Source organism: Neovison vison, chromosome 12, assembly GCF_020171115.1.
Source record: "Neovison vison isolate M4711 chromosome 12, ASM_NN_V1, whole genome shotgun sequence".
NCBI lineage: Eukaryota > Metazoa > Chordata > Mammalia > Carnivora > Mustelidae > Neogale > Neogale vison.
This window is the reverse complement of record NC_058102.1, coordinates 14,449,322-14,464,548: the sequence shown is the minus strand read 5'-3', so window position 1 is coordinate 14,464,548 and position 15,227 is coordinate 14,449,322. Positions and strand designations below refer to the sequence as shown.

At 50.4% G+C, this 15,227-nt stretch overlaps 1 protein-coding gene across 3 annotated transcripts in view; it reads right to left on the bottom strand.

The window, feature by feature from the left end:
- Positions 1 to 1,804: 1,804 nt before the first annotated feature.
- The window catches only part of SYN3 (synapsin III), a 458,389-nt gene continuing 444,966 nt past the window's right edge, over positions 1,805 to 15,227 (bottom strand). For 2 of the 3 annotated variants that reach the window (XM_044228488.1, XM_044228489.1), the window contains exons 12-14: positions 14,485 to 14,572; positions 9,367 to 9,655; positions 1,805 to 6,270 (exon numbers count right to left, since the gene is read on the bottom strand). In XM_044228488.1, the coding sequence (XP_044084423.1) occupies positions 6,138 to 6,270; positions 9,367 to 9,655; positions 14,485 to 14,572 (510 nt within the window). In that variant the 3' untranslated portion in view covers positions 1,805 to 6,137. The remainder of the gene's footprint in view (positions 6,271 to 9,366; positions 9,656 to 14,484; positions 14,573 to 15,227) is intronic. The other variant, XR_006381392.1, reaches the window with a different exon arrangement.

Sequence of the window (15,227 nt, the reverse complement as noted above, 5' to 3'; positions counted from 1 at the left end):
GGCGGGCGATTTTGTAAAAATTATTTTTCAGGGGCACCTTCTCTTCAAACAGAATCATTCGCAGAAGCCTGATTTATAAAATGAATAAAAGCCAAGCTAGCTCGGTTGAACTGAACTTCGGGTGGGTGCTTTGGACACCCACCTGCTCCGTCCACCTCCTCTCTCTGCAGCGCTTTCTCAGCTTCTCTGGTGGGACTTCTGGGCCCTGCAGCAGCATTTCTTGACAACTGTTGGGTTATAGAGACTCTTTGTTTCTGGCTTCTCCTGGAGTGGAGTTACGATTTTTTTCCCTTGTGTTTGGAACACTTGGTGCCTGATTTGTAATCTGAACAGGTGACAGCTTTTAACATCCGTTTCACTGCTTTGAGTGCTGGTCAAATACTTGTTTTCAAAGACAGCGTCTTATTCTTGGAAAAACATTTTGCTTTTAAGATTTAAAATGCACAAAATTCAGGATTTATTCATCTTACAAGAAAAAGGCCAAACACACATGTCTTATCGTACAACTATACAAACATGCTATAGTGACAAATGAAAACCTGAATCACAACACAGAAATAAAACCCCGTTAGTATTTGCAGACAATATTTAGGAATATTGTCAATGTCTTCCTGCTTTTTAAAAAATCTGTTTTGCATATAAGGAAATGGCTTGGAATGTTCTATGCCGCAAGAATATTTTGAGTCCTACATACATGTGAAAATATTTTTTTTTGCTACACATATAGTCTTTTATTCCCATCACAGTGAAGAAAATTCAGTCAATAGGGTTTTCTGGAGGCCATGCTGCCTGTAGTAGCTCAGTGTACCTAGGCAAAGGATTGGGGCTTTGACATTTCTTTCTGTGGTATTTTGTGACAGCTGAGCTATAGGACAGCTTTTCAAAAAAACAAGTGTCCACTAGATGCAGTGTGGCTCTAATTGGGTCTGGGCTGAAGAATTACCTGAAGCTTTGGTGGGTCCAAGTACACCCTCCTCTATCTCTACACTTCTCCGTGGGCGTCTGTGGTGGTAGGCTGCTGTGTGTGTGTGTGTGTGTGCACACGCGTGTGTAGTGGGAGAACATAGTGATGACTAGAAGCACCAAATACTATAAAACAATGAGTTTGCAAAATGCAGTCGTATTTGAAGGGCCCTCGAGAGGTCCACGAATGGTGCTGGTGTCCCGTGGCTGCAGGGGCTCCTCCCTCCGACACACCTCCGGCTTCCGGGCCAGCGTGACTGACACATGTCTTGGGGGAGCATATTGGCCGTGTGCCCTATGCCTGGATTTGCAGTCCTCGAACGGCAGTTTGTTCTAAATCCTTAAACCAGCCTCAAAGCTTTTCCTCTTGAATAGCTAAATTTATAGTTTAGAAGCTTGTAAACTACATTCTTTTCATTCGGCTGAAACTGTAGAGCCCTGTGTATTGCTGGTGGGTCATGAGGGTCAGATCACGGTCTGGCGGTGGCATGTGCGCTGTGTGACCTTCTGACATCACTTCGATCCTACTGGGCCAGAGGCGGGATAGCGTCGAGCGCCACTGGGAACGTTGCGGTAAGACGGTTCTTCCGTGGCTTGGAGCCTTAACGACTTTCTGTGGCCCCGTATTTTCCTCCTACCATTAATTTTACTAACAGGAGCTCTCTCTCTCTCCCCCGCTTCTCTCTCTCTCTCTTTTAAACTTAGTTTTATTCTTTTTTAAGTATCAATTTGAGAGAGAGAGCACAGGCAGGTGGAGGGACAGAGGGGGAAGGAGAAGCAGGCTGTCTGCTGAGCAGGGAGCCCAACATGGGACTCGATCCCAGGACTCCAGGATCATGACCTGAGCCGAAGGCAGACACTTAACTGACTGAGCCACCCAGGAGCGCCCCCTCCCCTTCTCTTTATAAATGGAAGATACGGTTTGGCATGGCTGGACAGCAAGTCATGGGAGGTATCCTTTCCCTACGATGGAAGGTTTTGTGATTCCCTCTGTAAAAATGGTTAATTTTGTCCTCTCACTCTTGGCGTTCCAGGTTCTGAGATCACTGCTTAGCCTCAGATCTCAGTAATTCTTATTTTGACGGAGCCCGACCCTCCACTCTTTGCTCCCTGGGCTCGGGGCGGGCGCCAGGACTTTCCGTTCTCCTTCCCTGGGTGGTGGCTGCCAAGCACTAACTTGCTTCTGCCCGAGACGCAGCGGAAGACCGCAGGTAGCAGATGCCGACACGGTGAGAGTTTGGAAATGGGAACCACAAGTGGGAAGACCGAGTAATCGGAACACAAACCATGGAAGGCAAGGGGGGAATTTAAAGGATTCACACACGTGCATTGTACAAGGAACATTTCATTTTTGATTGGTTTTCCCTTAAAGGAATGCTGCCCTGATTTCAGAAATCACGTCCTGGCCATTCTCCTCTTCTCTCAGCAGGTCGGTCGAGAGAGCTCTCAGCCCAGCATCTAAGAGTCCTGATCTCATCCATTTTGTCTATTTTGTCATCTATTTTGTGTGGACACACAAGGGAGCCTCTGCGCCCTTTCTGCATTCTGTTTGGTTAATGGACTGATCTGACTTGCTTGTTGCCCAAACTTCCAATTCATCTCCAACCAAACCCCAAATATTAGACTGAACCTCGGAATTTTATCACTGACTGCGTGGGAGTCGGGGACAGCTTCTGACTCTTGTCAGTAGGGTTAGTAACCAGCTGGTGTGCTCTCCAGCATGAAGAAAGCGTGTGATACAAGAAAAGTGCACTTGGGCTCTGAGCCAGTCCTCCAGCTGATTCCACGACTGCTGCCTCCGCCTGCCTGACTTAACCGGCTTCATCTCTGACTCTGACCCGTGTCCTCTCACCCGTGCTAAACACGTAAAGCAGAACGAGCCCCTGACCTGTCCCATGACGCCGAGTGAAGCAGGAGCTGTCTGCTCCCTGGTGCTGGGAGGGGCGGGCTCCAAAGGGACCCAGTATGCCTGTGAAAGGCCTGGAGCTGGGGTGGGGGGGCGGCTGTCTGCGAGGCTTTGCTGGGCTCTGGTGTGGTGCGTGGTCTGCTCGGGGCCTCTCAGTCTTGGTCTCTGCTGTATGAGCCATCGTCTTGTCCTGGTCCACTCGCCACGGCCTCTTCTGACTGTGCCAATGCACAGTCGGCTGCCCGCCGGCTCCTGGCCCTAGTACCCCTGTGGCCGCCCCTGTCCCCCCGGCCACGTGCCCCATAGGGGCGGCCTCCTGGCCTCCTGATTCTGCCCCAATTCCTTTTCAGACTCTGATTCTTTTCCTGGGCAAGTGACTTCCTCACACGGAGGCTCTTCTGAAGACGGCCATTTTCTCCAATCTTCACACTTTGTGTACATTTTACTAGTACCTAAAACATGTCCTGGATACCTGTGTGCCAAGTAGCGTGCCCCGTGCTTGACTCACGTAGCTGTTCCTCAGGCTGCCTTCGCCAGCTTGATTTCCCCAGGGCTCCTTCCACCACAGACTCCAAGGGAATGTCAGGAGGCAGCCCCCCCACGCTTTGCTACGGTGTTTGCAGCCGTGTGAGTGAGGGCCCGTCCTCCCTGCCTCCTCGGCAGGCCTGATCGTTTGGAGGGAGAGCAGTGATGGTGAGCCCCGGGGGGTAATGGAAGAGAGACGGTGTGTATATTCAGTGTCCCTGGAAAGCCAACTTTACACCTAAGCCACAGAACCATCTCACCATGGCCACAGGGGGAAGACCACGGTATTTTCTCGTGCTGGCGACAGTGTCCCCTGAGACTACCTCCTTCAAACCCCTTTGTGCGTCACTTTAGCACAAACCAAAGGGCTCTTCCTCAAGTTTCAGCCTCACTAAGTCAGCCTGGAGGGACAATGCTAGGCTTCCCTTGGGTCGAAAGCAAAACAACATACAACCTTTCAGAACCTCCACAGAGTGACGCCCTTCCTCACTTCCTTTTGTCCTTTCCATTCCAAAATGTCACAGCTATGAAAGGTGAAGGGTTTGGAAGGGACACGTGCCAGCCTATGTGAGCAAAGAGCCCGTTTTGGGGCTCCGTGCTCTTGCCAAGAGCACGCTTGGTCTCAGTGCTCAAATTTTCCAGTGGAAGATTGCTTCCGATGTGCTGGCTGTGGTGTTCTTGTCACGGATCATGTGTGCACGGTTCTAGAAATCAGGATGCCTGGCCGGATGAGAAAAGTGTGCGGTACTGAGGCTGGCGCATCTGGGAGCTCGAGCTTGAAAGTTGAGAAGTTTTGAGGGAAGGGACAGATTATAGGGAAGTGGGAACATTTCAGCCAGGCAATCCTGTTCATGGAGCCACGGGTTCGGCTCACCAGAGGACCGGGTCCCTGGGTGTACGGCATCCCTACCAGGCTGCTCTCACCGCGTGGCCTTCCCACGCTGCTCAGCAGAGGCTGCTGGGCTGACCTCAGTATGTGCTTCCGTGAGCGCGCGAACTACGCAGGGAGACGGACCAGCATACGCGTCTGGGCCTTACCACCAGAAATCCCGACTCCTTTGGTCTGAAATAAAGCTAGCTGTACCCACACTTCAAGAAAGTTTGTCGGGCCTATGACCCCTCTGTTGTGTGTTTTGGGTTGCATTTGATTAATTACTAAGTGAGAATCAAATGAGGTTGACTTTTTCAGATCTGAATCTCCCGTGCATGTGAGTGATGATTGCCTCGGGTGGTTTCTGTGTTCCTGATCTTCCAATCACGTGGGCTTGGTGGTGGTGGTACACCCTGTCCTGCAAGCTTCCTCTCCTCTAGAATGTAGCTCCAGGCCAAGGACAAGTTCAGTTCACCTCCCTCTCTCTTTCTCTGTCAACAGGGAGGGGAAGACGTGTCTCAAGTGGCAAGGTAGGCTGTAAGGGGAGAGCGCGGTGGCTGTGTTCTAACGTCCTGGGCTCTTTTCAAGCCCAGGAGGCTGGTTCTGGCACCTGCAATGTTTATAGCACCGGGTGCGTGGGAACTGGGGGCAGCCCTGCACCCCGTCTGATCACGGGAGGCAGTCTGATGTAGGGAAAGAGCTTTGGGAAAGGAGTCGGGACCTCTGCCAGCTCCGCAGGGGACTGGTATTGTCAGATAAGTTTGGGTTAAGCAAGGTGAAAGCTCATTTCTTTACTGCAGGAGGCCGGAGGGCCTTTGACATGTGATGTGTACTACCAACTTCAAAGCAAGAAATAGAAACAGCGTTTCCTAAACATATTTGAGCATGGGACCCTTTTATAACTGAGTAACCTACCGTGCCTTGCTGACAACAGTCCCTGACATGCCAGCCTCGAAGTTGCTGTCACAGCCCTTTCTCTGCCTGATCTCAGCCTGATCCGCGGACTCCCTCTGGCTCGTCCTCTATCTTGGAGGAGGGACAGCGTTCCTGGAGGGAATTCAGAGTTACTCATGGTGTAACACAGAATGGCTGGAGGAGCCCCAAGCTGACTCCCACCTTGGGAAGTGGAGGGCATTTTCCTCCTCTTGGAACTAGAGATGATTCATCGAAGAACCTGTGGTCTGCTCTTGGCTGTCCAATCTGGGTGTGAGCAACTCATCAAGACTTCCCTTCCATTTCTGTTGTGTTCCGGAAGGCCCCAATTTTCACACAGGATCTGATTCCTTTCCATGGTTCTCTAGATCCCACTGGTGGCCACGAGGGATGGGGTTCAGCCTGGCTGGTCTGAGGGGTGATCTCGAGCCTGGATGGAGTAAGCATGGGTAGGTAGGTACCCCTGGCTGGGCTTTTCTCCTTCTGTTTGCAAAACACTGTCAGAGGATTATTGCCTCCAATGTCACTGAGGTCCCAGTGCCTGCACCTGATGGAAGGCAGGCCAGGCCTAGAGGGGGCCTTTGCCTGAAGGCAAGCAAAACACTAACAAGAAATGTGAAAACTAGCCACACACAGACATTTCACTTGGTTATCTAAGGCAGGGGAGCAAGCATGTGGGTGGGCAGGGTGATGTGATGCCTTTAGGGCCTGATCTGAGGAACCTGGAGGCTCTCAAAGGCCCACCACTGAGTTGGCTGACGCTGGAATGTCATGGTAAAGGGAGGGGGAACACGTATACATACTCAGTTCCTGGGTCAAAGGCATTTAGAGAGTATATTCTCAGGCCCTCCATTCTGTTCCCATCGGGAACCAAGGCTGAGAAGGAAGGTGAGACAGGAGAGTGGAACAGAGCACTCCCCTGTCCCAGCCCCAGCTGGGTTAGTCAGAGAACAGGCTGGCAAAGGACTTCCTCAGGTTGCGGATGGTTTCGGCCTTGGCCTCGTCTTCACTTGGGGTCCCGCGCTGGGAAGCATCAGATGTGCTGAGGCTGTTAGTCAGGGACTGGGATTTGCTGAAACAGAAAGGTGAGGGGGGTTGGGGGGCGACCGGGCCTGGGACACCAGTCGTTGCGGCTTGCCTGGAAGCCGGCTGGGTGAACCCAGTCATCACAAGGATGCGATGACCGGAAACGAGGCATCCCAACGCTTATGTGATGCTAAATGCATGACACACAGCCTTTCACCTGTGCAGTGGTGATTGGTGCAGAAATCGGGGCTCACACCAGGTAACCGGGAGCGCCCAAGGCTGACGTTCTGCCCACTAAGCCAGGCTGCTCAGAGGGCAGGTGTTCCCAGCCGGCACCTCTGTGCACAGACCCATGTGGCCAACTGTGAATTTTCTGGATCAGCATCAGGCTGTGGTGGCTCCTCCTGTCCTTCCTCACTCTAGTTTGGGAATCAGGAGCCCCGTGTCCTGGACCCCGCTCTGCCATCTGCCCCCTCGGCCTCGCCAAGTGACCTGCAGCTCAGGGCCTCCTTCGATGAAAAGGACATCGATGTAAAGGAGGGCCAGGCGAGCTCACCCCTGGGCCTCTTCTCTCCCACGCGGGGCTTCAATTCCCACCTTTTCCCTTAAGTCTTTACTACTGATTTTGGCCCACCTCAGGATTCTGTTTGAGCCTTGGTGCCAGCCTAAGTCTTGCTGATGGGGCCGTGGAGATGGATGTAACTGGGGCCTTGCTCTCAGGAGGCCCACCCTCTGGTGGGGGTGACACACAGAAGAGCTGCTATAAAAAGGCCAAGGTGCAAGAAAGTTCCGCACAGTCTTGTCATCACCATAAAACCCTAATCCTCTCCTAAATGGGGACCATCTTGTACCCCTTGCTTATCCCACAAGGGCCTTGTCCAGAACTAGGTGCAGACTGGGGATCTGGTAAATACTTGCCAACTTGAACTGAAACAAATAAGCAGTAAATCAGGAGTTTCAGTGTTTTTAGCTGGATTGCTATAGGGTTGGTACTTACTATCCCCAATTCCAAAGCCCCCGCCTGTCCTGGGATGGGCTGAGTAGAGAAAGGCTGTCTTAGATACATCTATTAATTGCCAGACACATTCTAAGTACTAACTGTGTATAAAACCATTTTAATCTTTGTAATAACCCTGTGGGGTAAGTACTATTGTCCCCATCGTGCATGTGAGGAAGTAGAATCACAGAGAGGTTGAGCCATGTTTCCGAGGTCACACAGCTTTCGCGGGGGGAGAGCTGGCATTCGAAACGAGGTGGTCTGACTCTGGAGTCTGAGCTTTCAACCACGGGCCATAATTCCTAAGGTACCTCTTGCTAATACCCATCAAATTCAGAATGCCTTTCTCCTTGGATCCAGCAACAACCTTGCTGGTATCTTCTCTACAGATGATCCTGCATATGTGAGAAGCAGTGTGTGTGCAAGGTTCTTCCCTATAGCCTTCTCCGCAAGAGCAAACCAAATTTCTGTTTGCGGTGGAAGGGTTAGACTGTAATTCAGCTCTACAGAGGAATACGTACGACACAGCTGTGAAAAGGAAGCATTTTCAGTGAACTGATGGATGAACTGTAGGGTTTATTGTTAAACGTGAAAAGCAAGGAGGCTGGGGTAGGTAGGAAGCACTACCATTTGGAAAAAGCAGGGCTGGGAACCAACATGTATTTTTGTGTTTGTGCGAGGAAACACGGGAGGGGCGCACAGGGAGCTAACAAGAGCAGTCACCTCTGGGGAGCAGGGGGCAGAAGGTTCTGGATGGGAATGAGGTGGGAGGAAGGTGTTTCATTGTGTACCTTTGCTATTGTTGATGTCTTTTAGATCTCTGGGCCACGTGAATGGATGACCCATTCAAACACATTATGGTTAGCCCAATCCGCAGACTGGCCCTGTGCTCAATCCTGGCTCTTCCGCTCACCAACAGTGGGAACTCTTGCAAGTTATTCATCTCCTCCTCATTCATAAAATGTGGATAAGAACAGTTACTAACTACTAAGCTGTGAGAATTGACGAATAACCCCAATTAGGTGAAGTACTTGGCATGTGGTAAGGAAGCAAGGGCTGCTGGGAGTGAGGCTATGCTTATCAACATCAGTGCTTGGCACTGAAGGAAGGGAGGGGCTTTCCCAAGAAAAACACATCTGGGACCTCTCTGACCTCAAACTGAGGGAGAGGCTTGAGAGGAAAGGGGACACGTATGTGTGTCATGATGAGTTGTTTACAAACATGGCATGACAGTTCCCCCCATGCCTGGGGTCTAGCCTTTCCCAGCGTGGCTTTGCAGGCCCTCCTACCAAGGGTCTCTTTGGCCATGTGAGTTGCTTTGACCAAAAGCATGTAGTGGGATGAAATGACCTTGTGTGCCTTCAAAGCTGGGCCTCAAGAGGCCTTGAAGCTTCTACTTGTGCTCTGTGGGGATGGAATTCTACCATGTGAGGAGGTGGGACCCAGCCTTCTGGAGGTTGTGGCCCATGAAAGAGAGAGAGAGAGGTCCAGCTGACAGCAGATGTGTGTGTAAAGCCCTCTTGGACCATCCAGCCCCAGTGAAGATGCCAGATAACTGCAGCCATATGAATGATCCCAGGAGAGTAGGGTTGCTAGGTTTAGTAAATAAAAACACAGGATACCCAGTTAAATCTGAATTTCAGATGAAGAACATACTTTTTTAGTATAAGTATAGCCCATGCAATTTTGAGGATATACTTATACTCAAAATTATTCATCACTTGTCTGAAATGCAACTCTAACTGGGCATCCTGTATTTTATCTGGCAACTCTGTAGGAGAGACGAGAAGAGCCTCCCAGTTGAGTCAAAATCTGCATAAACTGCTGAACCAAAAAATTATGAATACAGAAAGTGGCTGTTTACTTAAGCTACTCTTTCAGGGAGGTTTGTTATGCAGCAAGAGGTAACTGGTGTGTGTGTATGTGTGTGTGTGTGTGTGTGTGTGTATCTGGAGGACGGGGGTGGGAGCTATGCTGTACTCTGACCTCCTGAGCCCCGACGGCCATTCAAGTTCCATCCTCTAGGCTTCGGACCATTTAAAATCTGGGTGAGGACCTCTGCCTTCGAGTCCCAGTCCTGAGTCAGCCCAGCTCTGCCCCCAGCCCAGCTCCACCCTTGACCCTACCCAATCCCAGAGCACTTACTTGAGATGAGGATGAGGTGGTGCTGGCTTCTTGGACTCTTCACCCTGTTGGGAGACGCTTCGGCCTTGAACGGGGGGCCGGGCCTGGGAGGTGAGGGGGGCGCCTGGCTTGGAGGCCTGGTTTGGAGACGTGCCACTGGATGCCCGGGACAGCTGCGGAGAGCCTGGTGATCTCTGCTGCGGAGATCCGGATTGTGGGCTCAGGGGCTGCTGGCCTTGCGGGGAGAGCCGCTGCTGGGACGGGCTTCCGGATCGCACGGGCGGCTGGGTCGGAGTTTGGCGAGGGCCCCCTACAGGGGGAAAGATGATGATGGTCAAGTTTTTAGTATATGTGCTGCCGAAGCGAGCACGATGATGGTCAAGTTTTTAAGATAAACCTGGTTGCTTCAAGGATGGCCATTCAGTAAAAAATTAAAAAAAAAAAAAAGGATGTCCATTCAGTTTTTTATAACAGTGAAAAGCTGAAAACAATATAAATGCCCAATTGCACAATTGATCGACATTAAGATACATCTATATAATGGAATATGCTGTGGCCATTATATATTGTGGCAGAATCATAGTAAATGACAGAACATTGTTGATAATATGTGCTGAATATATACCGCAGAACAAAAAGGCAGCTTACAAAATAGCAGGTACAGGCTTATTCCATTTTAGCGCACATGTATGGATGTAGCTCCATAAAACATGAAGACTGGAAAGTTGTCCCCTGGAGCCAGCGTGTCTCTAATTTTAATGTGCACACAAATCACTGCGGGATCTTGTCAAGATGAAGATTCTAATACAGTAGGTACGGGAGGGAGAGTGTTGTGGACTGAACTGTGCCTCACCCCCCCCCATTCATACTTTGAAGTCCTCACCCTCAAGGTGAGTGTGTTTGGAGATAGGGCTTTAAAGGAACAAATTATTGTTAAATGATGTCATAAGGGTGGGGTCCTAATCCAATAGGACTGGCGTCCTTAGAAGAGAGAGAGAGACACACACACAGGTGGAGCTCCGGCCACACATGGAAAGGCCACGTGAAGACACAGTAAGAAGGTGCTGTGCACAAGCCATGGAGAGAACTTTCAGCCCCATTGGCACCTTGACCTTGGACTTCAGCCTCCAGAATGGAGAGAGGATAAATGTCTTTTGTTGAAGCCACTCCGTCTATGGCATTTTGTTACGGAGGCCCAGCAGACCGCTACCGGCGGGCTCTGGGGTTCTGCGTCTCCGACAAGCTCCCAGGTGACCCTTCTGCTCTCCACGCTTTGAGTAGGAGGCGTGGCTCAATGATTATGAAAGTGGTGGGGTTAATTCCCTTCCTGTTGCTCACTGACGTTTTCCGCACTGAAGATGTATTGGTTTTGAGACAGTGGATTATCCCTTACTTTCCAATAGCTCTTTAAACTTTTCTAAGAACTTTCAAAGACATGTATGTCATTTGATCTAGGGAGGAGCTGGTAGGGAAGACACCGTCCTTCTCAAGGAGAAATGCACACTGAGCGTCCCCAGGGTCTCCCAGCTAGTAGGGGTAGCCGCAGGAAGCTCATGGGGTCTTGGCTTCTCCCTCTCGCTGCACAGAGCCTTCACGGACAAGCAAAGGGGCATCGTAAGCTCGGGGACATTTTAGCCACCCAGAAATGACTTCAAGTAGAACTCCAAGGCCCCAGGCACGCAAGGTGCTCTCTCCTCACTCTGGAAGCCTGAGAGGATCGGGGATCCTGACTGTGAATTGCATCTTGCCCAAGCAGATGGTGCCCTGCTCCTGGGAGAGTGGGCAGCACCATGGTTGTCCTCGTCTGGCTTTGTTGAGATAACTTCAGACAGGTGAGGAGACTGGGAGTTCAAAGGGACTGGGGCCCGTCTCTGGGGCCCTTTCCTAATGCGACTTCCGCTCATCTGCCCTCCCCGGGTCTTACTGAACACACTATACCCCGAACCTAGGGCTGGGCAGCCGGGCAGCAGGCATGGTCCCCACAAATGTGTCCCCATTTTTCAAAGAGGCTGAGCCCCAGATATACTGTGACTTGTTCAAGCTGTCACTTCTAATCAGAGAGCCAAGATTCAAGCTTAGCTCTCTTTGACCCAAAAGCTCTGTTTCCTTTTCTTTTTTTCCTTAAAAACAACAACAACAACAACAACAACAAACCCCAAGCCCCACAAACTATGCCATGCAGGGCTGCCCTCAGTCCTCACATCTTTGTGCAAATGAAGAAAAGGCGCTATCCTCCAGGGGTGGCCCCTCTGAGCCAGGTGCAGGAGGAGCTCGCACCCCCCCCCCTTGTCATCCCAGCCGGCACCTTTGCAGAGGACACGCCCTGCATGTCTGGTGACTGCTGCACCACACTGGTAGCACCAGGAGCCTGGGGTCTTAACTCCATTGTGGCTTTAACTTGCTATGGGGCCATGAGTAAGTCCCTTTTCTCTGGATTTCTGGGCCCTAGTCTATAAAATGAGGCCCTCAGAGCAGCCACTCCACGGCCCCAACCCCTGACCCACCCCCGCCCACGGTCGTTCTTGGGAGCCCGGGCAGCACCTCCGACATTGGACTGAACAGCAGCAAAGAGGAAGCAACTGGCGGCACATGGCCTTGATTTGCTGTGCACCCGCCTTCGTCACCATCTGTCCCAGGGGCTCGGAGGGCCCAGAAATCTCAAACCCAAACAGCTCAATAAATGAAGCAGGCAAGTATCCAAAAACCTCAGGGCAGCCCGAGCAGACTGCTACTTTAAATTTTTAAAAACATTTTCCCCTTGAGATACAAACCTAGGTCGGAAGATGCCAGCTAAAGGAGGTAAGGATCGACACTACAGATGTGGCCGTGAAGGTGACAATAGGGAGGAGCGGGGCCCGAGGCAAATGGGGAGTCCTGCTGTCCCAGGGAGCCCGTGGGATCCACGGTGGGGACTGGCTGAGGAGGAACCCAGGCCCCTGGCTTCCAGAGCTTCTGCTCTATCCAGAAAACCTGAAATCCAGAGATTTGTGCCAGAGTTCCTGATTTCTAAATGCTGGCTTACTCTCGTGTGTTTTAAACCCACTTCTGGTCAAAGGAAACCTCTGTTTTCTACTTTTATCTCAAGTTGTCCCGTCCTCACCCCCCTCCCAGGGCCAATAATATCTTGGAAAAACCTGAATCCTCATTCATTCATTTATTTATTAACTATTTGTCGAATCCCACTTAGACACCTGGGCTTCCTCAAGAGACACTCATTTCTTTCAGCATCTTGGCAAAGCAAACAATTTAGTATTTTTAATTTCAGCACATACAAAAACCCGTTAACTTATATATAGAAAGTATTTGCCCAAGCTCAGGATTGGTGCTAAAAAATTATGAGGTTCTTTAAAAGAAAACTTCACTTTTTACGATGAGTTCAAACAAACAAGTTAATAATGTGATCCTGTTATTTTGGGAACTCAGTGAACGCATTGTTTTTTAATTAGCCTTGTTATTTTTAATCTGAATGTCAATTCAATGAGCATTTGCTTTAATTATCTTAATTGGTTTTCAATTGATTGTTTTTCAACTCACTAAAAGTGTGTTTAGCCCCATGTCCCTTAAAATAATATCTCTTTATCAAGCATGTCTGTACTCTGGGCGGGAGAGGAAACCAGAATACAGTAGCCCTCTGTTTTAAAAGTGCTCTGTTCAAATGTGTTTTAAAAAGTAAGTCCTGGGGCAGAGCGGGGAAGAAGAGGGCAGAGCGGAGGCACAGCCAGGAGCCTGGCAGGGGGATGAATAAATTATTTTTGAACATTTATAATGATGGAATTACCGCTAGGCAGGAGGGTAGTGGGGCTGCTTTCCTTCTAAGGGTGGTTAACAGTAATGATCATTAAGAACAACACGGATAGATTAACTGTTAATAAGACACACATTGTTGATAGTAAGTGTTTAACGGTGAGAGTTAGATAGCTAGTTATTCCTAGTAAACTAACCTAACACCTGCTGGGCCTTACCCCTGCCCGGGGCACCTTGCTAGCTGCTTCGGCTGCACTGCCCGTGGACAACTCCCCATAACCCCCCAGGGCAGCGGTTATACCGCTGGGGAGACCAAGGCTCAGAGAAACGTTGTGACTTTCCTAAGGCTTAAGGGTACTGTGATGCGGAGGAGGATTCAAAACCACATCTCTCTGCCCCAAGAAGAATCCCAACATCCAAGTGCATGATGATAGAAGTTATGCAATTTCCCTTTTCTTAATGACTTTCTGCTTTTCTGAGAAGAGACACAGACACAGGAAACATGGACGGGGCACTTTATCCGAGACCTGTGGGAGGCGAAGCTATTTAATGTCCAAGGCTGATTTTTTCCAAGAAACAATGAGTATGTTACTTTAATCAAAGCGACTAGAAAGGCCACAATGTGAGAGTATGGCTTTTCCTTTCTGATAGGTTCTAAGCTGGCCCTGGAGCAGTGAGTGCGCCTGGAAGGTTCTGGCTGTGAGGGAGGCGGCGGGGCATGGGTGTCCCCCCAGGCCTGTGCAGGGGAACACCCAGGCGGTGACATTCCGTGAGAAAGTTATTTATTGCCTCGGCTACATCCTGTCATCACTAGCGGATCGTTCTCTACTAAGTGGTGGCATTTACAGAGTAATGCTGGCAGAGTTTTTGAGGAAGAATTTCCATCAACAAAGTCATATATAATGTTCCGTGTTTCTTTCTCTCCCACTCTGGCTGCTTGGCTCGTAAATCTACAATCAGGCACCACCAGTGGGTTAGAAACGGACACTTCCTCAAAGATCTGAAAAGCCAGACGTATAAACCTGCATTTTCTCACTGTGCTTCTTTGGGCAGAGCCTCCACGTCCACTTCTGGAATAAAGAGGATACTGATGTTTTCACTGGGGAGTGCTTGGGAGACAAAGGAGAAAAAAAAAGGTGGGGGGGATAGATGAGAAAGTCCCTCACTGGGGGCCTAGGACAGCTGAGGTACTCAGCAAATTCCCCTGTCTGAGTTGAAGGGGGTGACAGACATCACAGGCTCGTTCGTCCCGCACACAGAGGGAGTGCCCATAGTCTGTGGACACAGTATTAAGATGGATTTTTCCAGAGTGCCTTCTGGAGACCATACATGAACCCCTGAGGGCATTTCAACATCCTTGTATAATCTCCCTTGGTGACTTGTTGTGGCTCTTACCTTGTGTAGGTGGCCGTGGCTGGGGCTGTCCAAGCAGAGGTCCCATGTGGGCCGGCCCGGGGGACTTTGCTGGTTTGGACTGCGGAGCCTAGAGCAGGAGAAGAAAGAAGCCTGCTGCGATTGCCACAGCCCTCTGCTTCCTGGGTGGGAGGGCAGGACTTACAAAGATCCTGTTATCACTGATGTAAAACTTCCATAAGGCGCACGATTTTTAAGAGTGCACCATCATGACCCTTTACGTGTGCATACATCTGTGTGGCCACCACCGGGATCCGGACAGAACATTCCAGTGGAGAAGGCTGTCCCCCACACCTTCCCAGCCAGCAACCCCCTCAAGTATAACCACCATTCCGACAGCTATCATCATAGATCTGTTTTTGTGGGGGGCAAGGGGGTAGCAGGTTTTGAGACTGGCTTTTCCAGAAAGCGGAGAGCTAGCAGATTCTTTGGAGAACGATCTGGTAATCTGCGGTGAGGACCGTGGAAGGGAGCTGTGTGGGAGCTTTTGAGGTTGGGGGATGGAGAGACAGAAGACACAGTAATCTCTATTGACTGTTGTCTTGGGAACACACAAAGGGCATGTGTGTACACAGACCCACGCGTGCATGCACACAACAACACACGCCCACACGCACCCGCCGCTCCCTGCTCAGGCCCCGGATGGAGGGCACAGAAGGGACAACCGACTTCTTACATTAATAATCTCTGCCTGCAGGTGCCGTCAAGGCAAGGTTTCTCTACCT